General features: G+C 55.1%; 5 protein-coding genes across 5 annotated transcripts; 3 read left to right on the top strand and 2 right to left on the bottom strand.

Moving 5' to 3' along the window:
• Positions 1-255: 255 nt before the first annotated feature.
• BGZ61DRAFT_488400 (Sac2 family-domain-containing protein) lies at positions 256-2,375 on the top strand (the record flags this gene model as incomplete). Its single annotated transcript, XM_046250106.1, has 3 exons — positions 256-721; positions 776-1,170; positions 1,230-2,375. 3 exons carry the CDS (start codon positions 256-258, stop codon positions 2,373-2,375), a joined length of 2,007 nt encoding a protein of 668 aa, XP_046111477.1.
• Positions 2,376-2,484: 109 nt separating this feature from the next.
• On the bottom strand, positions 2,485-4,180 carry BGZ61DRAFT_883 (rab-GTPase-TBC domain-containing protein). Its single transcript, XM_046257181.1, has 3 exons — positions 3,784-4,180; positions 3,553-3,726; positions 2,485-3,487 (listed from the first exon to the last, which is right to left on the bottom strand). The coding sequence occupies exons 1-3, from the start codon at positions 4,085-4,087 to the stop codon at positions 2,634-2,636; spliced, it is 1,332 nt and encodes a 443-aa protein (XP_046111476.1). The 5' UTR covers positions 4,088-4,180; the 3' UTR covers positions 2,485-2,633.
• A 5,126-nt stretch (positions 4,181-9,306) lies between these two features.
• Positions 9,307-13,757, top strand: BGZ61DRAFT_488398 (mono-functional DNA-alkylating methyl methanesulfonate N-term-domain-containing protein; the record flags this gene model as incomplete). The annotated part of the gene is made up of 5 exons (XM_046250105.1): positions 9,307-9,534; positions 9,805-10,935; positions 10,991-11,502; positions 11,579-11,886; positions 11,944-13,757. The coding sequence occupies 5 exons, from the start codon at positions 9,307-9,309 to the stop codon at positions 13,755-13,757; spliced, it is 3,993 nt and encodes a 1,330-aa protein (XP_046111475.1).
• Positions 13,758-14,761: 1,004 nt separating this feature from the next.
• Positions 14,762-18,096, top strand: BGZ61DRAFT_470217 (uncharacterized protein; the record flags this gene model as incomplete). Its single annotated transcript, XM_046248053.1, has 4 exons — positions 14,762-15,208; positions 15,264-15,761; positions 15,819-17,785; positions 17,850-18,096. 4 exons carry the CDS (start codon positions 14,762-14,764, stop codon positions 18,094-18,096), a joined length of 3,159 nt encoding a protein of 1,052 aa, XP_046111474.1.
• A 658-nt stretch (positions 18,097-18,754) lies between these two features.
• Positions 18,755-21,834, bottom strand: BGZ61DRAFT_436807 (heat shock protein). Its single transcript, XM_046244033.1, has 6 exons — positions 21,647-21,834; positions 21,464-21,525; positions 21,236-21,267; positions 19,688-21,134; positions 19,322-19,627; positions 18,755-19,266 (listed from the first exon to the last, which is right to left on the bottom strand). The coding sequence occupies exons 1-6, from the start codon at positions 21,657-21,659 to the stop codon at positions 18,988-18,990; spliced, it is 2,139 nt and encodes a 712-aa protein (XP_046111473.1). The 5' UTR covers positions 21,660-21,834; the 3' UTR covers positions 18,755-18,987.
• Between the last annotated feature and the right edge of the window lie 75 nt (positions 21,835-21,909).

The raw sequence follows: 21,909 nt of genomic DNA, 5'->3' as shown, positions 1-21,909 counted from the left end.
AGCTGTGGCTCACCGAAACCTCATCCAATCACAAGCTCCAGCTACACCGGCTCACACCGGGGCCTCCGCAGCCTTGCTTGCAAGCTGGCTGCAAGCTCGCTGACCCTCGCGCTCAGCCAGCCTCGCGTGCCAACTCGTCCTTATCTGTCCGCCAACTGTCCCAAGAATTCGCTATTGATGATGAAATAAACGATTGCGCTCGTGCCTCGACATCCGATCCAATAAATCTTCCATACTCGCCCTCCCACTACCGCCATGTGGCTCGACCGACTGGCTGCCGGAGGGCAGGCCAGCGCCCCCGGTCCCTCCACACCTCAACCATCGAGCAGGCCATATTCGCCGCTTCCACGGAGGACCTCGAGCGCCCTCAGCCCCTATGTCACATCCCAGCGCGCGGGCCAATCGCCTCGAAGCTCCTCTCTCTCCCTGGTGTCGAACGACTCTACCTCGTCCTTGCTCTTGTCACGCAAACCCAATGGCTCCGGCCTGAAGCAATCATCAACTATTGGTCCCGCATCCGATTCTAGAGAAGTGTTGGAGGCACTGTTGGCGAGCAGTGCAAGCCCAGAACCTCCCTTGGAAAACCAGAAGATTTCAATTAACGAGGATGATATTGATTTCGATGCTGAATTTGGTGGACTGTCCCTGAAGGAGCTGGCCGCATCGCAACCCCCTGAAACGACAGTGTCCAGCAACCGGAGGCCGCAAACAGTGGTAGAGAGTAGGGGTATTCGCACACAAAGCAACAACTTGATAGCTAATGGCCCATTTACAGGCGAATCTGAACGAACCAAACTCGAAGATCTCCATCGATCAATAGCGGCATGTGACGATGTTCTGAACTCAGTGGAGAACAACTTGACGAGCTTCCGCAACGACCTCGCTACCGTATCATCCGACATCGAATCCCTCCAAGCACGATCGACAGCTTTAAGCAGGAGACTAGAGAACCGCAAGGAGGTCGAGAAGGCCCTAGGGCCGCTGGTTGAAGAACTTAGCCTGCCACCCGAGGTTATATCCAAAATCTCCGAAGGCCACATAGACGACACATGGGCCAAGATGCTCGCCGAGCTGGACCGGAGAGCAAGTTCGTTCAAGAAGAAAACCGAGTCACAGCAGAGCAACGCCTCCAAGGATCTCGGACCTCTCCTCGAGAGGCTAACCCTGAAAGTATGAACACCTCTGACAGTAATTGGTACCCCTCCATCTAACACGTCTTGTTTATCTAGGCCATCGAGCGCATTCGCGACTTTCTTGTGGCCCAAATCAAGGCCCTTCGCTCCCCTCACATCAACGCCCAAATCATCCAGCAACAAAGTTTTCTCAGATACAAGGATCTTTTCTTGTTCCTCCACAAGCACCATGCACAGCTCGCGAACGAGATCGCTTTGGCTTACATGAACACGATGCGGTGGTACTATCTCAACCAGTTTACCCGCTATGAGAAAGCCCTTGGTAAGATTAAGCTCCACATCCTGGATAAGAACGACGCTCTCGGCCACGAAGATACGAATCGTAAGTCGGCCGTTCTCTCGAGCTCGCGGATGCCAGGGCCACCCCACGACGCCTTCAATCTGGGTCGCAGGATCGACCTGCTCAGGACCAAGAACCAGGCCGCCATGTCGTCGTATCTTGCAGAGGAGGACCAGACTACACACTATCTCGAGGTGGTATTTCGCAACTTCAACCTGGCGTTGGTGGATAACGCCACGGCGGAGTACACGTTCATGGCCACATTCTTCTCCCCTGCCCTCTCGTTCGGTCAGATCTCTAAGAACTTCAACTATGTGTTCGAGCCTACATTCGAGCTCGGCCGGACACTGTCCAAGGCACTTGTCGCTGACACCTACGACGCACTCGGCTTGCTGATGTGCATCCGCCTCAACCAGCATTTCGCTTTCGAGATGCAGCGCCGCAAGGTCCCTGCGGGCGATGGCTACATCAACGCAACCACCATGCTCCTTTGGCCCCGGCTCCAGGTCATCATGGACCGTCACTGCGAATCCATCCGTGCCTTGACTAATGCCGTGCCCACCAAGCCTGCTCGCGCTTCCGAACAGGCCAAGATGTCCGCAGCCCCTCACGTTGCCACACAGCGCTTCGGCCAGCTCCTCCAGGGTTTCCTCGTCCTCAGTGCCGACGCCGGCGATGATGAACCTGTTGTTGCTAGCCTGCGGCGCCTGCGCACCGAGGTCGAGACCTTCTTGACCCGCCAGGCCCAGGCATATGGCTCTGATAAGCGCAAGAGCGGCCGTTTCCTGTATAACAATTACTCCCTCATCCTCACCATCATTAGTGACGCGAGCGGAAAGCTGGCGGAAGAGCAGCAGGAGCATTTTGAAGAATTGAAAGCGCAGTTCCAAGAGTCATCATAGAGAAGGGGTAGGTGACAAGTGCAACGAGGAAGGGATATGAGAAGCGACAGAATTTTGTGGACTAAAATGTGATTCGAGCGTGATCATGGAAGATCTATGTGTACGGCGTCCTGGGCGAAGATGATGGATCTATACAGCTAGACGGAGTTTCCTTTTAGACAACTATCCGTCAAACAAAAAATACACCGTGCCAGATTCTACGTAATAGATGCGCCGACCTGAACCGAATATCATGGTACGTGGTTATAAAGATCAAGTTTATCGAGAGAATAGCGCAACGAGTCGCTTAATGATTCCTGGGTTGCGGCGGATATAAAATGCCAGGGCACCCACTGCAACTGCCACACCAATTGCCTTGGCCGGGCGGCGGTATGCCCAGAGCGTCCACTTTACGCGGTCATAGAGTTCCGCCCACTGAAGATCTTTGATCTGTCTTTGGAAGAATTCATGGCCCTCCTCCATGGACTGTGTGGCACATTCTTCAACATCTCGGGCCGTCTTCAGGGCACTCGAGCGTGATATTCGTCTCCATGATGGTAGAGTCTCAGGGGGGTGGTTCTCGAAAAGCCTGGAGGAGTCGGTGATAAGCCTGTCCAAGTCCATCTTAGTCGGCACTTTGCCAAGGATGACATGGAGCATGTCGGGCTCGTCGATCTCGAAGATTTCATCACGGCGATCGAGAACGATCTGTGCAAACACATAGATACTGAAGACGGGCTCGCGAGCTAGAAACACGTCGAAGAGTCGAGCAATGTCTCTATAACCTTCGATGTTGTGGGCATACATGGTGAGAGTGCCTGCCAATGCGTAGAATGGCTCTATACCCGCAAGGTGTTGCCGTAACTTTGGGTCAGCGTTACTAATAATGTCAGGGAGGAGCCGAAGTTGGGAAGTGGTGGGCGCAAAGCTTGGCAGCATGAAGTCGCGAATTCTCAATACAGAGAGGCGGGCGACGGAGCGAGCCCTCCATTTTGGCTCCAGCACCAACAACAACACCTGACAGATGTCATGGTAGCCCTGGAAATAGCAGAGGTACGGATAACGACGGAGAACCTCGTTGATCAGAGACGATAGTTCCGACTTGCGCTGATCCAGCTCGGACTCAGACAGGTCTACAAAGAAGGTCAGACACAGTTTCTTCAGTGTGCATAACAGGGAGTTGGACTCGGAGGCGTACTGCTAGGGTAATAGATAAAAGACCTGTTAACGTCGAGTTGGACTTGATCTTCATCCCTATGACGCGGCAAGTCTCTCCAGTCAACAGGGGGGTCACCTGGACCGGCGAGGCCGTCCTGGCTGCCGCTACTGCAGTCGTCGCCGGATGGGACTTCGAGGCCAAGCAGTAGGGGCCCTTTTGAGGCATCCTGTAAGAATGTGGCTGACACGCGGTTGGGATAAGGTCACTTACAGGCTCGCCTGCGCAAGGCGTCCGTGAGAAGGCCACCTTTCCCTTCAGCGAGGGACCGGAGGCGGCCGATGTCCCTCCATTTGCACGCGGCGAGGATGTCCTCCGCCTTTTGGCTGGAGGAAGCATCGAGGTCCGCGTCGGCATCACCCGCGTTGTCCGCAACGCTGACACTGGAGCTGGGATTGGAGCTTGAGTTGGAGTCGGCGTGGGTGCTGTTGCTATCACTGGCAGCGGGAGTCTCGCGGTCGGTTCCGGCAGGCGGTGCCGCAACAGCCCGTTGAGGGCCGTTTATTTCCGGATCCATAGAGCCAGCAGGCGTCGCGCGTCACGAAGGCAGCAAAATGGGGATGCAGAGAGCCGATGCTGAGTCCTCACTTCATGGCCGCAGAAGGGAGTGTAGCCAGAGCCTGGACACCGTGGCACGACCAACCGGTTGAGATGTGATAGTGCCGGGATCCGGAGACGATGATTGCTGTATTCTTGTTGTTGTCTCAGGTAGAATGCGTGATTGTGTGTGTGACTGTGCGTCTGCGTTGCGTCTGCGTCTGCAACTCTGCGCTGGGTTGAGAGTGTTGTTGTTGGTCGGTGTACAGTGTCCCGTACGGTGACATGGAACTGTCGTCGTTGGAGTGGTGATCCTTGCTCGGCTGAGCTAGGACCCGTGCTAGGTGCATAGCATCGATACCCACCAGAGCTTTTAGTGTGGTACGTGCTGAGGTGCCATCCAATCTCTAGGTACCCCGGCACCTAGCGAGCTCTATAGGTAGCAGTCTGCCCCTGCGCTGCGCGCTGAACTCTGCAGCTACCGTACAGCACCTGCGGCTACGACAAATTATGTCAAGATGACCAGTCGTCTGGGGCTCCAGAACTGGAACTGGCTGTAAGAAATAAGTAGGGAGGAGGCAAGGGTAATCCTTTCTCATCTCCTGGGCTCCGACCCATCTCCTCAGGGATGCCGGATCGATCGCCCAATCGTTGGCTGCAGACATCTTCAGCTCCCATACACCACGGTAGCCCATCGGAGCCGCAGTGAACGGACCTTGCCGTTGCCAGCCGGCGTCAATATCTACCCGCGCTCTCTTTCTTGCCTCTAAACGTCGAATGTGTGGGTCTCCTAGGTCGTGGGTCTTGGGCCAGCGACATCAGACTCGACGATAGCTTTCAAGCTAATGTGTGAGCGAGGCGGGTACCCTGAAGACTTTTGTTGCAACTTGACGACATAATCAGACCGATCTAGACCATTCACTCATGGAGCAATCACAGCCATCCTCCGGGGGATTTCGAGATGGACCCTCACCGACTACGTGTCTCGCTTACAGGCTTCTTGGTCGACAACAATAACTTCCGAGGCAAGGGGACATCCGTCAACTAGCAATATGGTTCGCTCTTTTCCTTCCGTCCCTTCGCCGCCTTACACGAGAGAGACATTAATAAGACAGCGTGGACGGTGGACCGCTTGTCAATACGGCCCAGGCCCACCCAGGCCCGCCGACCTTAACCCACGAGCGAGATCAGACCTTCCAGACCTGGGCTGGTCCACTCGGTTCTTCAAGACAATTCGCTATCAATGGCTCTTGATCGCCGGTCAACCCGCAATCAAAGAAAACTCTCCTAGCCTGACCACTGCAAGCTTGACATGGTTCCGTTTCTTCTCGTCTGCCACACAGACGTGATGCCGCCAAGGCCCTGATTTTGGGCTGCGACAGTATCGACGCCTTCCATAGTCAGGCTCGTTTTGATAAGGTGGTGGTGTCCCTGCTTTGGCATCGGTGCCTCTCCACAATGGACAGCGGAATCAGACCTACGTAGCCTTTCCCTGTACACCCTGTCTGATATACGGTCTGAAGCTGACTGATTCACAGACAGTGTCTTCAGATCAGTAATATTGCCTCAAACCATGCCGATGCTCCATGGCCCGTACGTAATATGCATCCATATCTGGATTTGGCCAAGTCAAACCATTGAATCGAAACCCTCCTGCGTGTCATGCTGCGGGTGATAGGGACTAAGGCTCCATGGAAGCGGCTGCGAGTTTCCCCGAGCGGGATCCGGGGAACCGAGGGCTATATCGTCCGTTTTATCCGACTCTAGAATGGTCTAATGGGCCGGCGTCATGATGTACGCAGCCAACTCCTTGGCGCATGTCTCTCAAGCTGAGTTGTCACACAACAATATGACAGATGGCGCAGAGATGCGACTCTGTATTTCGCACCCACTTTCGTAGCCGGTGCTGTGACATTGTAGCGTACATGCAACATGTAACAAGTACCAAGAGAGACCAGTTGCCAGCTATGGGCTCTGAGGAGGCGTTGTCAAGTCTCGGTGCTTTAACAAATGTACGGACACGGCTGGCTGGGCATTGGCACGTGTGGGACATTTATAACCATTCTTGATATGATGAGGAAGCCTGCATTGGTATGGATAATTATTGCGAGCGGTAGTTCTGACCTTTTGCTCATTGACGAGTCTTGTTCGACAGCCCCCCCTGCCATTGCTGGGGTCCTTTACAGAGCTGATGCAAGCCCTGTCTAATATCTCGATACTTATCCAAAGCCCCAACCCGGGGACCTTGTTCCGGATCAGATCGACCGGCTGGCAACAGGGGAAGTGGGTTGACAGATACTCCCGCTATTAATTAGTGCAGATCGATGGACGACCGCGCAATCGGACTCGACTCGTTAGCGACAATGACCACAATTAGCAAGCCGTTGCCACATCCAATGGCCAGGTGCTTGGCTTCCAGTCAGAGCTTTGTTGTCACAAGTAGTATGAAATACGGTCCTCTTTGTGAGTCAATTAAGACAGCTGACCAAGGGAAGAGCTCGGCCGAGACAGGAACGTAAGTCTCTGGGTACTGTAGCCTTTGAGGGAGGATGTGGTGTGGTCAGATCATCTGCGGGGAGAGCTGATTCATGTGCCGGCACTACGCACTTCGTACTGCTAGACATATGCATACGGCTCTGGACGCTGGCGCAATGGTTCGGCTGACAGAGTGCAACCCTCGAATTCACGACTAAATTCAATGAAGACGGATCAGAAATCAGACGCAAGATGTGTCAGTCGAGAATCAGCCAAATTCGGAATGGAGGTGCCTAAAGCTGCCACATCGTTATCTAAGAGCCCTGCGCCATACGCCCAGTTTGGACTTTGTGTGAATGGGTAAAGCAAAGGGGGTCGAGTGGTGGTGTTGCGGAAGTCCGAGGCTTGCATTGCAGTGTTGTTCAATGGCTGCGTTGACGGTGCACGTAGGCGTCAAGTCCCGGGGGTGGAAGACTTCCCTCTGAGACAGCGCAGGGGCTACAAACAAGGGGACTCGTGGACGAACGAATGACAATGGACAAAACCGGGATCCCTGGAGCAGATGTCGAACGGACTGCGTCTTTTTACTGCGAGAGATTACATGGCTTGCTGGGTTTTTGGAAAGGGGATGAGCGCCGGCTCCAGAGACCAACAAGTCGTCGGCGAGTAGCGAAGGAGGTCCGCGGCAGGGCGGAAGGCGGCGCGCCCAGGCTGCCGGGGCTTAGAGGTTGTTGGGGGGGTGGGGGGTGTGTAGCGGGGTGCAAGATTGCGAGTTTGCAGCGGTTGGGTGGTGCACCGCAGGTACCTGCGCCACCCCCAAGGTAGGTATGTCCACCTAAATTTACTGTTGGTATCATGCCGGCGCTCGTGGCCGGTGGCTTGCCAGCGGCCACGCGTAAGTGCTCTCTCTCTACCTGCATTGGACCACTGGCACAAGGCCGTCTTGGACGTCCTCAGTGTAAAGGGGAGGCTGCGCTGCTGTTGGATGCCGTTGGGTTGTTCATTAGGAGGGCTGGTGTAACTTTCCAGGTTTAGAGACCTGTATTAGAGACCTTATTAGGTCGCGAATCTCGATGGTTTCTCTTTTGTAATTCTTCCGCAGGTGTGGTCTCGGCAGCTGTTTAGCGGACCTTGTGGCGGCCCAGCAGTTTCAACCGCGCTTGTCTAGCGGGGCCGAGCCGCGTCGTACGGTGCAACTGTGCCACGGGTAGCGGGTTCCAGGCGCATGGCCGCAGCTGTGGTTGGCTTGGAACGGGGCTACAGAAGGCCGCTGGGAGCTGATCCCCCCCGCTTCCAGTACACTCGGGCCTGGAATCCCGGATGTGGTACTAACCTTGCTGTTGGATTGGCCTGACGGACTCATGTCTCTCTCTACGCCTCTGGCTTGCTTCCTTAGTAGCGGTCAGGGCCTTTGCACAGGTGCACGGTACGGGCTTGGGTTTTTGAGAGCTACACCGCGGCTTTAATAAAGCATGGTGTTGTAGGCCAGGAGTGGAGGTGTCAGTGTCGGGTACAGTACCTAAGGTACCTCTTTGCAAGGGAGACAGTGGCCTCTCCTGTAACTACCTTACGTAGGTACTGATTGGCGGTCGAATCCCTTCCACCTAGCCTCAATCTCATCTCATCCATCAACGGCCATCGTTCGAATTAGGATTGCAACAGAGCCACTGCCAAATCCAACCCATCCCATTTCGTCGAGTGGCCTCATTTATCCTGTGGGGGTAGCCCTACAAGCACGGACACCATCAATCGAAGATAGGCCTGCCTGTGACGGACGTGTGCGGGAGAAGAGAGGAGCAACCGGCTTAAGTCGGGGAGTCCAAGTTGGGCTTCAGATTCGCATTCACACTCACGCTGACGGTCAGCCGCGTGACCGCCACGCCTGGACGCTGGCTTGCCTCGTGTTGGTCTTGTCTTTTGCCGGCTTGGCTTGCTGTCTACCTAGGTAGCCATTTGGCTTGCCCCAGCTTGCCCAGAATACTTGCTTCCGGAGGAGGCTAATTCTTTCTGTCTTGTTGCCGCCTTTTGCACCACAAGTACCGCTCGTGAACTCCTCGGCACACCCCTGGTGGCCTGTCTGATACCAATCTTCTCCAGGGCCCCTCCGCCCTCGCCCTCGCCCTCGCCCTCTGCCCCTCCCCTTGCTCCAGCTCCCTCGCTGTCGCGCTTGCTCGTCTCCGGAAGTGGACAGTTGGTGGACTACGGACTGTGGACTGCAGGCTGGTGGACAGTGGACGTGTGGACAGTCGACAGTCGACTGTCGACTGGCTGGCGTTGGGACTGCACGCACCAGTGCACCACCTTGTCGTGTTGGCTCCCAAGACCACACCAGCCTTGAGCGGACAAGCCTTGAGCGGACCAGCCAGGATCAAGCCCGTCCAGAGACGAGCCACAGCCAACTCACACAGGCGCACACACACAGACACACGGGCACACGGGCACACAGGCACACGCACGCACACGCGGACACAGGCACTACTAAGATGCTCTCACTCCCCGGCCGAAGACCAACGACTCGAGTGCATCTTCTGTGCGCCGCTTAGGCAAAACCTTGTCCTTGTCCCACCGATCCGACCCTGTTCCCGCTCCCGTTCCCGCTCCCGCTCTTTGGCTCCCTAGTCCTCGAGCCTTCGAGCCTTCGAGCCTTTGAGTCTTCGAGCCCTCGAGCCCTCGAGCTTCCACGTCGTTGACCTGCTCCGGCTTTGATGCCATGCGGCTGTCAGCATGGCTTTTCAGAGCAGTGTTCTCCGAGATGGCGAGTGGGTGACCGAGACGGTCAACTTCCAGGACGCCTTGAAAGCCTCAACCGCACCCAAACTCGCCGCAGAGCCTCGTCCTGAGGTGCCAACTTGCGGCATCCTGTCCAGCACCGTTGTCGAGAGCCCTATTATTCATTGGATTTTCCCCGTGCGACTCCGGTCTCAGTGCTCCAACGATGTTGCCTTTATCGGCGTAAGTTCTTGCCTCTGGTGCCGCGGCTTCCGTCCCCCTATCTCGTCCCGATCCCTCACCCCTCACCCTCCCGTAAAACCTGACATCGCGCTGTGTGTGGCCAAATCGCCTGTGTGCGAAGTCTAGGAAACCGTCTTTGGTAAGATCGCCAAGGGCGGTCGCCACCTCGCCCCGAGGTCTCGAGGAGGAGACAGACGTATACATCGCTCAGCCCGAGCTGCACTGTTACCCCTCAACCGTTCCGTCTTGGAAATTTGCTAACACGCCTAGGACCGCTTCGTTCAAATCAGCGAACTTCGCGAAGATGGACAAGCTCACGAAATCATTAGGAAATCCGACTTTGGCACCAGAATTCGAAATGCCGTTGTCCTTGGCTCACCCCCTCCGGACGGTTTCGACAACCACCCTTCCAGGCTGATCAAGCCGGAGGATTCTGATGTCCTTATGAAAGATGCCACGAAACCCCCTGGAACCGAACGGCCACGGCATCTCCCTCCCCAGCTGCTCGTCTTAGCACTCGAGTCTGGGGATTGTGTCTTCCTCTTCATCCGGGAGCGCGCCGATGGTACCCCCGAGATCATCACTACCAGGTATGAAAGCCCGAGGAATCTTAAGTACCTGGGCTTCCATTTTGCCGCGAGCCCGACATCACACTACATTGCTGCCGCTTCCGCTGAAGGCGCATTTGTCGTGTATGAACTGGAATCGTTAGAGACCCTGAGTGCTCAGTACATGCGCGATGGATCATTCAAACCCGTCAAATCGATTCGCATTCGCCCAGTCAATGGCGTGATCAGCAAGATGGAGTTCTTGCACCCTAAGCTAAATGATGACTATCACATTAACTTGCTCCTCGTCATAGCCCGACGAGACGGGAATCATCATGCCCACACCTCCTTCCTAGCTCATTACGAATGGGAGCTTGGTGACGACCTCAAGTCCGTTTTCGCCCAGGAGAAGCCAGGCTCCCGCCTCCCAGACGAGCATCAAATGCCCCTGCTGATGATTCCTCTGCGATTCAACACGGCGTTTCTTGTCGTTTCTGAGGAGTCTATAGGTATGGTCAAATGTACCATGGAGGGGCCGACCGGCTTCGAGGCGCTGGTTACTAATGCTCCTGGCCCAACAAAACTGCATCATGGAGCCGGTGAGCCGCTCTGGACTGCATGGTCGAGGCCATTTCGTCGACGGGAATATTTCGAGAAGAAGGATATCATCTATCTGGCTCGTGAAGATGGATTCGTTATCCATGTCGAGATAGATGAGCACGACCTGTTGACTTCAGTGACTCACGTTGGAGCCATCAATACGAATATCTCCACGGCGTTCACTACCGCATACGACCTTTTTGCAGACGTCCTTATAATCGGGGGGGACTCGGGTTCTGGTGGCATTTGGAAGGTAAGTTGGCGAGTGGCTTTGCTGATAGTGCTTCGGCTGACTATTGCTTTGATAGATTCCCGCTCGCAGTACCTTGGTACACACGAGCACCATCCCCAACTGGTCTCCCGTAATCGACCTGGCTACGACGGATGAATACCCCTCTTGGACCGCGGAAGCCCAGGCTAGCGAATTAAATTCGATACGAAGAGGTTCGTCAAGTGCTTTGAGAAAGCCTGACCGTATATTCTGCACTGCAGGTCGTGGACCTAACTCGAGCCTGACCGAGCTACGATGGGGAATCCAGGCTAGAATTGGACTGGAGTTCGAGTACGATCAACCAGTTCGACAGTCGTGGATGTTTCCAGTCGAGATCCGCGGCGAAATGGGTTTCTACGCTGTCCTATCCCTACCGCACTCGTCCGATGTGCTTCATCTCTCCAGCGATTTTACCAATGCCAACGCCTTGACTCCAGACGCCTCACCGTTTGACACAACCTCCCGGACTATCTATGCTGTCCACAATGCACACGGGACTATAGTGCAGATTACAGAGGCATCCGTAACTCTGGTTGCTCCATCGCAAAGGTATATTCCCATGGGTCTCTCGCGAGTTTCATGCACATCAATTCTTAGTGACAGGACGCTAATCACTATATCGCAGCTCGCGACACAACCACGCCGACATCCTTAGACTGGGCGACATTATGGCCGAGAACGCCTTTTGCAAGGATGACCTCGTGGTGATTTCTAGCCACAAGGACCAGGCATCTCAGCTCCACATCCTAGAAATAGACCAGATGAACGTCTCGCGAGCTATGTCATGGGACGCACAAGGAGAAGTCACTTGCATTTCCATATTCACATACTCAGAGCAGACTTTGATCGTATCGGGTTCGGTGATGGATGGATCTCCTTGGATATCGATTTATTCCTCTGAAGGTGGCGCGATTGTCAGCGAGGCATTGAACGGTACTCGATCATCCTTCATAACTTTTAACTTCAGCGGCATAGCTAATCCAGTCTTAGATGTCAATGGCATGGCGCCCCATGGCCAGATGGAAGCTTTTACAAGCATCTCAGTCTTGACGGAGGGAGTGGATGATGTTGTCCTCGTCTTCGGCACTCGGAGCGGCCACCTAGTCACTGGCAGAGTCGGCCAACAAGGCACTAAGCGAATATCATTCTCTGTGGAACGTCTGGGTATGGCTCCCGTGAACGTGTTCACCGCCTCTCACCCCTTTGGCGGAGATGCTGCAGTCTTTGCTTGCTGCGACAACAGCTTGATTGTCATGACGGACTTTTCTCAGCGACACCTCCGGTTTCAAACGAAAAATCCCATTTGGCCGACAGACTCGAATGACTCCTCTCTACCATCACCGCCAATCCACTCGGTTCACTGCCTTGAACAGAGTCTGTCCGGATATCGTGGCCACATGTCTTTGATGATGTTGGCAGGGTCTCGTATACTTCTCGCGGAGATGTGGCCCCATGTTGGCCCAGTGCCTCGAAACATCCCGCTTGAAGGGACACCATTCAGGGTCATTTATTCTCAGACATGGAAATGTTTCATTGTTGCACATCTGAAGAATCATGGCCCGACGCTCTCATTTGTGGATCCAGACTCTGGGGAGATCATCTCTAGCCCTGCTGACAAGGACATGCAATCATCCGAGTATATTTCGGGACTGGGGCAACCTGGGGATAAGGTGTTTGGACTCAGCGAGTGGCTCTACGTCAAAGACGGGAGGACCTTCTGCTTCATCATCGTGACAACACAGCAGGGCCTGCTACTGATCGTATCGGTTACAGTCGAAGAAATTGAAACTAGCAACGGCAGGGTCAGACACCTACGATATTGGACCCGATACAAGAAGAAGGGATTTGAAGAGCCTATCTATTCGGTTGTGGGAGATGCAGCAGGCCTACTTTTCTGTGTCGGCAGCGTCTTGCACTGGGAAGTTCTCGACCTCGTGGACAAGAAATTGAAGCCGATGAAGCAGTTTCAACTCGACTCTCCAGGGGTATCATTGCAGATAACGAATGGCAAGGTTTGTGTCTTGACCACAAGTCATTCCTTGCAAGTAGTAGACTTGCACGTGGAATCAGAAGCGACAGATATATCACTCATCCATAGTGATCAAGTGACGCGATATACTTGGCACCTGATTGAAGTGGGAGACTCGGTTGAACGGTCAAGGAAGTGGCCAGTCAATCTCGTCTCAACCGGGCAAGGTGGTATCGCGGGTTTGTGGGTGCCCTGGGGGCAGCGGAACAAGGAACTCGGTGTGGTTTTCGAGGGAATACTGCCGACTTCGGTGAGGAGGTTCCGGCGAGGGCGCACCCGTCCACTATGGTTGAGTGTGGATCGCGAACGTCGCTATAATAGCTTATCCAGCACGGTCGATGGGGCAGAGATCTTGGGAATCTCCCTGGATGGCTCACTGCAACACTTTTCACTGATTGGGCTGGAACTTTGGCGGTTCCTGCGCTTGATTCAAAATCTGGCCCAACTTACTCCAGCGATATGCCCGTTCACATATGATGGTTTCTCGAAGCCAGACGCGGAGATGGACATGGATCTGGACCTGGATCTGGAGCCTCAACCGTACCCTGATATGATGCACATCAACGGCGATGTGTTGCGGCGGTGCCTCGACCTCCGAGCACTGGAGAACCTCACAACTTTTGGAGACGGGCTCGATCTGTTTTACGAGTACCTTGATGATATCGGCGATGGGGCTTACACCGCGGGTTTCCGAGACGGCGTGGAGGACGGGCGGGAAAGATACTTCGAGCTGGGCTACGACATCCTGACGTATCTCCTGGCACCAGTATTTTGAGTAAAGCTCACATCGCTATTTGCGAGTTTCTGTGTTGCAAAAAGTGGGGAGGAGGGGACATGATTCACGATGGATATGAGCTTTACAGAACGTCGTTTTGGGTGCTTCTATAACAACACGATGAACTCGTGCGACGGATGGAATATACAGGATGAGGTAAGAGAAGAAAAAATTGATGAAGTCCAGACTCATCGAAATGTTATTTAGACAGACAACGCAGTATCAAAAGAATGGGCCTTGCTTGTTAGAGGGAAGAAGAAGAAGACAATGCCAAAGAAGAAAAGGAAAAGAAAAAAAATGAGATACAAGACAAAATATAAGGAGCCGGTCTGGAATCGAGCTTCTCATTTACCTTGTATAGGTATGCTCTGGAATCCCCGTGTTTGTTTCTCTACCTACCTTGGGAACCAAGATGGTGTTGATGTAAGAGGGAGGTTATGTGCTTACATAATATGGCATTCACAAAATATTCTGGGTGTTTACTCTTTTTTTTTCTCAGGCAACCCAACGGCGTCATAGCCCTCTTTCGTTGTGTACCTAACTGGTACTAGTTCCCGAGGGGCATTGTATCCTCACATCACGAACAGTGCGGGGTGGATTCCTCAGAAGCTCAACTACGGGACAATTCCAAGTCCCAAACGGCCGAGATAGAGCATATTGCAAGTATTGGATGCTGCCAGGAGCTTCGACAGTGTTCTGATGTGAAAGCCCTGTTACAGCGGCCAGAAGCCAGCGAAACAGCACGACGGCGACCCGATAGCTGATAGTGGGCTGCCGCTGCCCCGCCTAAACCCCGTAGCAGTGACCCAAGCCCACCTCGTCCTCGTCCCGCAGGCGAACCCAGCCAAACGGGCCATACCCAGAGAGTCAACTCTCGTTGCATCCTCCGCAAAAAAAAAGTCGCCCCTCGCCACTACTCACGATTGTGGACGCTGGACGCTGCAGGGCTTGACACTTGACTCTTGCATCTTTCGACCCGAGGACCAGCCGCCAATACCGCCCAGATGGCGCCCAAGAAGAAAGGAAACAAGAAGGCCCAAGACGACTGGGAGTCGGAGCTGGGCGAGAGCGTTGCCCCGCAGGCGCCCGCCGCCGATGCTGGTGATGCCAACGGCGACGCCAACGATGACGACGAAGCCGGTGGCGGCGGCCTGATGGCCATGCTGCGAAAGAACAAGGAGAGGCGCAAGAAGAAGGGCATCGTCGACGAGGACCCTGAGCCCGTCGCAGCCCCCGTCGAGGACCTCTCTGCCAAGGCCCCCACCGAGGCCAACATGGACGACGAGTTCGCCCTCCCCGAGAAGAAGGGCAAGGGCGGCAAGAACAAGCAGCAGCAAGCGAAGAAGAACGAGCCCGCTGCTGGCGATGATGCCGACTCCGGCCGTGTCTTGACCAAGGCCGAGAAGGAGAAGGCTAAGAAGGAGCGTGAGAAGATGCGAAAGAAGGAACAGGTATGTGTCAGCCATTCTCTATCTTATAGACGTATTGTCTAACTCGTCATGCCAGGCCGCCAAGAAGAGGACGCCTGCACCTGCACCCGTTGCAAAGACCCCCGAGCCGGCGAAGGAGGCCGCTGCTCCCACTCCCGACGCCGCCGCCGCGCCCGCCCCCGAGACAGGAGGCAAGAAGAAGAAGATCCCCGCCCACCTTGCTTTGATCCAGAAACAGCAGGAGGAGCTCCGTCGACGAGCCGAAGAGGATTCCCGCGCTCAGGCCGAGGCGCGGGCCCTGGCTGAGGAGGAAGAGCGTCTGGCCGCCGAGGAGGAGAAGCGCCGCGAGGAGGCCAAGGCCATCAAGAAGCAGAAGGAGAAAGAGAGGATCGAGCAACTCAAGAAGGAGGGCAAGTTCATGACCAAGGCCCAGAAGGAGGAGAAGGCTCGCAATGAGCGCAAGCTCCAGCAGATGCTGGCTGCCGGCATCAAGGTCGGCCCCCAGGCAGACAACGAGCCCAGGAGCAAGCCCGCCGCAGACGCCCGGAAGAAGAAGAGCAGAACCCAGCAGAAGGTATGCGACCCCCCTATTGACGCAACGAGAACCTCGTAATCACTAACATTTCCCTAGATTGACGAGGAGAAGGCTCTGGCCGAAGCCGCTGACCGAGCAAGACAGCAAGCCGAGGATGCTCTCAAGGAGGCTGAGGAGAAGGTCGCCCGCGAGAAGGCTGAGGCTGAAGCCAAGGCTGCTGCCGAGAAGGCCGCTGCAGAAAGCGATATCGAGGATGACTGGGAGGCCGCCGCGGCTTCTGACAACGAAGTCAAGGACAGCTGGGATGCTGAGAGTGGCGATGATGCCAACGACAAGGAGGCCGGTGGCAAGCAAGCCAGTGGTGATAAAGATGGCGACGATTCTGATGAATCTGAATCCGACTCTGAAGACGAGGAAGTGTCAGCCGTCCGACAAGCCGAGGCTCAGCGAAAGCGCGAGGCGGCAGAGCGTCGCGAGAAGGCCCACCAGGCCGCACTCGCAGCTCGATCCAAGGACAACCTCCGATCACCCATTTGCTGTATTCTGGGTCACGTCGATACTGGAAAGACCAAGCTTCTGGACAAGGTCCGACAGACCAACGTCCAGGAAGGCGAAGCCGGTGGTATTACGCAGCAGATTGGTGCTACCTACTTCCCCGTCGACGCCATCAAGCAGAAGACTGCTGTCGTCAACAAGGACAACAAGTTCGAGTTCAAAGTGCCCGGCCTGCTCGTTATCGATACCCCTGGCCACGAGTCCTTCTCTAACCTCCGATCCCGTGGTTCGTCGCTGTGCAACATTGCCATCCTGGTGGTCGATATCATGCACGGTCTCGAGCCTCAGACTCTCGAGTCGATGCGCATGCTGAGAGAGCGAAAGACGCCCTTTATTGTCGCCCTAAACAAGATCGATCGTCTCTACGGCTGGAAGAAGGTCGACAACAACGGCTTCCAGGAGAGTTTCGCTCTCCAGAACAAGGCTGTCCACAACGAGTTCAACACCCGCCTTGAGGCAACCAAGTTGGCCTTTGCCGAGCAAGGTTTCAACTCAGAGCTCTTCTATGAGAACAAGTCCATGGCCAAGTTTGTGTCACTCGTGCCTACGTCCGCCCACACTGGTGAGGGTGTTCCCGACATGCTGAAGCTCATCATCCAGCTCACTCAAGAGCGAATGGTCGGCTCCATCATGTACCTTTCCGAGGTTCAGGCCACCGTCCTCGAAGTCAAGGCCATTGAGGGTTTCGGTATGACCATTGACGTCATCCTCTCCAACGGTTACCTACGAGAAGGCGATCGAATTGTGTTGTGCGGTACTGAAGGAGCTATCAAAACAAACATCAGGGCTCTGCTCACGCCAGCACCGCTCAGAGAGCTGCGTCTCAAGTCGACGTACGTCCACAACAAGGAGGTCAAGGCTGCTTTGGGTGTCAAGATCAGTGCCCCTGGTCTCGAAGGTGCTATCGCTGGTTCTCGCCTCATGGTCGTTGGCCCCGATGATGACGAGGAGGACATTGAGGACGAGGTCGAGGCCGATCTAGCCCTGCTGCTCAGCCGAGTCGAAAAGTCCGGCCGCGGTGTCAGTGTCCAAGCCTCGACCCTAGGCTCGCTAGAAGCCCTGCTAGATTTCCTCAAGGACTGTAAGATTCCTGTCGCCAACGTCGGCATCGGTCCTGTATACAAGCGAGATGTCATGCAGTGTGGTGTCATGCTGGAGAAGTCTCCTGACTATGCCGTCATGCTTTGTTTCGATGTCAAGGTCGACAAGGAAGCCATGGCATATGCCGAGGAGCAGGGCATCCGTATCTTCACTGCCGACATCATCTACCATCTGTTTGATGCATTCACCAAGCACATGGACGAGATGCTGGAGAAGAAGAAGGAGGAGTCCAAGATGTTGGCCGTCTTCCCCTGCGTGCTGAAGCCCGTCGCTGTCTTCAACAAGACCGGTCCCATCGTCGTGGGTGTCGATGTCGTGGACGGCCAGCTGAAGGTCAACACGCCCATTGCCGCTGTGAAGACCAACGCCATCACCGGTGCCAAGGAGATTATCAGCCTGGGCAGAGTGTGAGTCAATTTCCTTACCTGAGAAAAGAAGGTGATCCGTGAAACTAACCTTGGCCTCTTTTAGGACTGGAATCGAGCGAGACCACAAGCAGATCCCCGTGGTCAAGAAGGGTCAGCCGTCAGTCGCTGTCAAGATCGAGATGGGCGGCCATCAGCCTACGTATGGCCGCCATCTTGAGGAGGATGACACTCTTTACAGTCTCGTCTCGCGAGCCAGCATTGACTGCCTCAAGGAGTTCTACCGCAAGGAAGTCTCTAATGAGGAGTGGCAGCTCATCATCAAACTCAAGCCCCTCTTTGACATCAACTAAACGCACCTCAGGGGCCGAGAGCGCGCGCTCCGTCTACCCGGGGGCGAGGGATAGTATGATTCGCCTGGATTCAAGAGCGGTTCCAGGCGCGCAGACAGATGAGTATTTCTCCCTGTTCTCCCTTCCCCGCTCTACTCTCTCTCTCTCTGGCTCCCCCCTATTAAGAAAAGAAGTGTCGCCGTTGTGGGATCATGGATGAAGGAACGAAAATTGCGTCTGGTGAAGATAAGTTATCGTCGTGTAACGTACATTGGCGGTGAGAAGAGAGAGAGAGGAGCGAGAGAGGACAGGACAGGAATCGCGAGAGAGGTCACAAAATATATAGAGGCAGTATCCAAAAGCGAAACACATCATCTTATCTACCGTGCCTACTCTGTAATGATCTACATGCCTCTGATGGCATCTCCAGTTAACATCAATCCCATAACTATAGCACGACTTGTCCAAGCTTGCATTTCTGGCTTGTGCTTCTCGCCTTTATTATCATCAAGCACCTCTCCTGGGTTTGTGTGACGGCCCCTTGCCCACGATTCACCGTCATTTTAATGTCTTCAGAACTCACGCCACAGATCAGGCCAAACCCAAATCTTTCTCCCATCTCGGTTTAGTGCAAAGCGGAACGGCCGAGGAGTCACAGACACATAAATCAGCCAGGTACTACTTGAACCAACTTGGTTTCTTGATCCTAGCGACTAAGGTGTAAAAGTGGTCTAACGCGGGTACATATCCGTCATGATGATCCCTCCCCAATAAAGCCGTGCAACCGTGGGCATTTCTATGCTGCTTCTCATCATTTCATCTTCTTGGTCTTCGTCTTCTTTGTGCCTCGTTTTATTTTGTCGTCCTCACGTCATATAATCCACAACCCATCCTTGCTTAAAATCAGCGCATTCACTGGGAGGCACCCTCCTCTTGGGTAGCATCGGCGTCCTTCATCTCCTGGTCTCCGCCCTGGGCGGCCTTCTCAGCCTCAGCAGCCTTGCGAGCCTCTTCCTCAGCGGCTTTCTTAGCAGCACGCTCGGCGTCCACACGCTCCTGGACAGCTCGTCGCTCAGCGTCAACCTTCTCAAAGTGGCGCTGGACAATGGGGCCGGCCATGGCGCGAATCTCGTCAATCTTGGCAACATACACACCCTTAGTGGTATCCTCGCCCTCCTCGTACAGCCAGTCCTACGATAATATGTTAGTATGGGTGTGACCCTCTGCAGGAACTGCGTTAACGTACCTCGGTAGCCTCGAGCTTAGCCTTGATGCTCGTCTTCTCCTCGTCACTGGCAAACTCAGAGTATTGCTCATCGAGCTTAGCACGGAGGTCGTAGATGTAGGCCTCGAGCTCGTTCTTCTTCTCCTCGGTATCGGCGACGAGCTTATCTTCCATAACCATGGTAGACTCCTTCTCGATCAGACCAGCCTTGGAGGCGTCATCTAGAGAAGCAGTGCCACTAGAGATAGGCAGGTCACCCTTGCGGACCTGCTTCTTGACCTTGCGGGTCTTCTTAGAACCGTCGTCCTTCTTATCAGTTTCCATGGCCTGCGGGGTAGCAAATGTCAGCGAACGGCTGTTGAGAATTAACTTGGCCAGGCTACTCACATCGGGATCCTTCTTGTCACCCTCCTCGCTGATCTCCTCCTCGACCTCTTGGTCCTCGACGTAATAGCCGTTCTCTACGTTCAGGACACCGTGGATGTTAACACGGGCTTTGAGCTTGCAGATCATGAAATCGTCCTTGCCGTCAGCCTTGACGCTCTTGACGGAGAAACGACCAATCCAAGGGTTGGTCTTGCCGGGGAGCTCCTCGGGCTGGGCGTAGCGGGCCTCAAGGTCGAAGGGCTGTTTGCGGTAGAAGGTAAGGATCTTAGTGGAGGGCATGACGTTGCCCTTGTTGAAGACGGTAAGACAAGTGTCCTCGTCGGGGATATCAGGAGCCTTCTCCCAACCGAACTCGATGGGGTAGCTGATGATGTCCTGGACGGAGAAGTCACGGACACGGAAGACGGGGGAGAGAATGGCGCAGCTGAAGGCGGAACCACGGGCAAGGGCCTCGTCGGCGTTCAGGGTGAAGGAAAGAGGCTTGCCGAAGAATTCCTGGATGCGCTCCTTGAGGGCGGGGACACGGGAGCCACCACCGACGACCTCGATGATGTCGATGTCCTCCTTGGTGAGCTTAGCCTGGGCGAGGGCCTGCTCGAGAGGGAGATGGGCACGGGCAAGGAGGGGCTCAATCATAGCCTCGAACTCCTGTCGGGTAATCATGCTAGTAGCATCGATATCGTTCATGAGAGACTCGATGTTGACGGGAGACTGTTGGTTGGCGGAGAGAATCTTCTTCGTCTTCTCGGCGGCGGTGATGGTACGAGCCATGGCTCGGCCGTGGGTGGTGATGTCAACCTTGTACTTGCCCTTGAACTCCTTGGTGAGGTGGTCGACGAGGGCCTTGTCGAAGTCACGGCCACCAAAGTTGCGGTCCCAGGCGGTAGCCTTGACGGAGAGCTCACCCTTGCGGAACTCAATGATTGAGCAGGTGTAACTGCTGTGGCCGACGTCGACGAAAGCGACACGGCGGGGCTTCTCCTCGGGGCCCGGAAGGTCGAGCTTGGTGATACCCCAGCCGAGAGCGGCGGCTGTGTTGTCGTTGATGAGGCGGAGGAGCTTGAGGCCAGCGATCTCGGCGGCGTCAATGAGGCCGCGGCGCTGGACGTCTGTGAACCACGGGGGCACAGTCATGCAGATGTCGGAGACGGGGAGCTTGAGCTCGGCGGCGGCGGTCTGTCTGATCTTGCTAAGGTACATGGCAACGAGCTGAGTGGCAGAGAACTTCTCCTTGTTGCCCAGGTAGTTGATCTCGGCACCGACCTGGCCATTGACATCGACAAGAGGCGCAGTAATGTACTGCTGCTCGATCTGAATATCGGGATCGGCGAAAGTTCGACCGGCGAGACGCTTGAGGGAGCCGACAGTGTTCTTGAGGTTGGAGATCTCCTGGGTCTTGGCGGATTCACCAAGATAGCGGGACTTGGCGCCGAATCCTACCATGGAGCTGTAGGAGGCGAGCATGTCAGTAAAGGGAACACGATGGCGCCGGGGAGAGCGGCGTGGGGCGCAGCGCAAGAAAGGAGAGCGCAAGAGGGGAGGACGTACGGGGTAGCTCGGTTGGAGACTTCATTGGTGACCTAGATCGGGTGTTAGTCAGGAGAGTTGGTAGACGGGCATCGCGGATCGTGAGAGTGGTGTTGGTCAGGTTGACGATAGTTTCTCGAGGATGGATGGCATGGCGGGGAGGAGGGGAGGCGAGGGGATCCGGGATGGCGACTTGGCGGGGAAGAGGGAAACGGAGAAGACGAGAGGAAGGAGAAAGAGGATACGCACCACGTCCACGCCGCGGTTTCTCGCGACGGCAATGACGGTCTTGAGGGTTCCGAAATCTACACCTGTAGGTTGGGAAACGCAAGGTTTGGGTCAGCCACGAACTCGAATTTGGTTATGTGACGCCCCTCCAAAGAGGACAGGGACCGGCACAGCACCCAGCGAGGGGCAACAGGAAAAACTCACCGACGACACTCATGATTTCGGTTGGTGGGGTTTGCCCCGGGGCACGCGCGCACTGGCAGAAGGGGGATACGGAGAAAGAGAAGAAGTGCACAGGCTCACGGGGGGCGGGCGCGAGCGAGTTGGAGAGTCGTCGTGGGGATGTGGGATGGAGAGTGAAAAAGGTGTTTGGGCTGGGTTGTTTTTTTGTAGAGTGGAGGGGGAGGGGGGGGGGGTAATGATTAATGGAGGGGAAGATTGGGACGATAAGCTGAGTTAGGTAGGAG

This window comes from Ilyonectria robusta (genome assembly GCF_021365365.1).
Source record: "Ilyonectria robusta strain PMI_751 chromosome Unknown BGZ61scaffold_1, whole genome shotgun sequence".
Classification (NCBI taxonomy): domain Eukaryota; kingdom Fungi; phylum Ascomycota; class Sordariomycetes; order Hypocreales; family Nectriaceae; genus Ilyonectria; species Ilyonectria robusta.
Note: the sequence above shows the minus strand (reverse complement) of the source record. Positions and strands in the feature narration are given on the sequence as shown.

Excerpts from the sequence above, each read along its gene's own strand:
- BGZ61DRAFT_436807 (XM_046244033.1), bottom strand. Across the intron at positions 21,268-21,463 it reads GAAACCGCGGCGTGGACGTG|GTCACCAATGAAGTCTCCAA; the intron begins GTGCGTATCCTC and ends CACCCGATCTAG. Across the intron at positions 19,628-19,687 it reads GTGACAAGAAGGATCCCGAT|GCCATGGAAACTGATAAGAA; the intron begins GTGAGTAGCCTG and ends GCTACCCCGCAG.
- BGZ61DRAFT_883 (XM_046257181.1), bottom strand. The coding sequence starts at position 4,087 with ATGGATCCGGAAATAAACGGCCCTCAACGGGCTGTTGCGGCACCGCCT. Across the intron at positions 3,727-3,783 it reads CGCCTTGCGCAGGCGAGCCT|GGCCCCTACTGCTTGGCCTC; the intron begins GTAAGTGACCTT and ends ATGCCTCAAAAG. Across the intron at positions 3,488-3,552 it reads TTTTATCTATTACCCTAGCA|ACCTGTCTGAGTCCGAGCTG; the intron begins GTACGCCTCCGA and ends CCTTCTTTGTAG.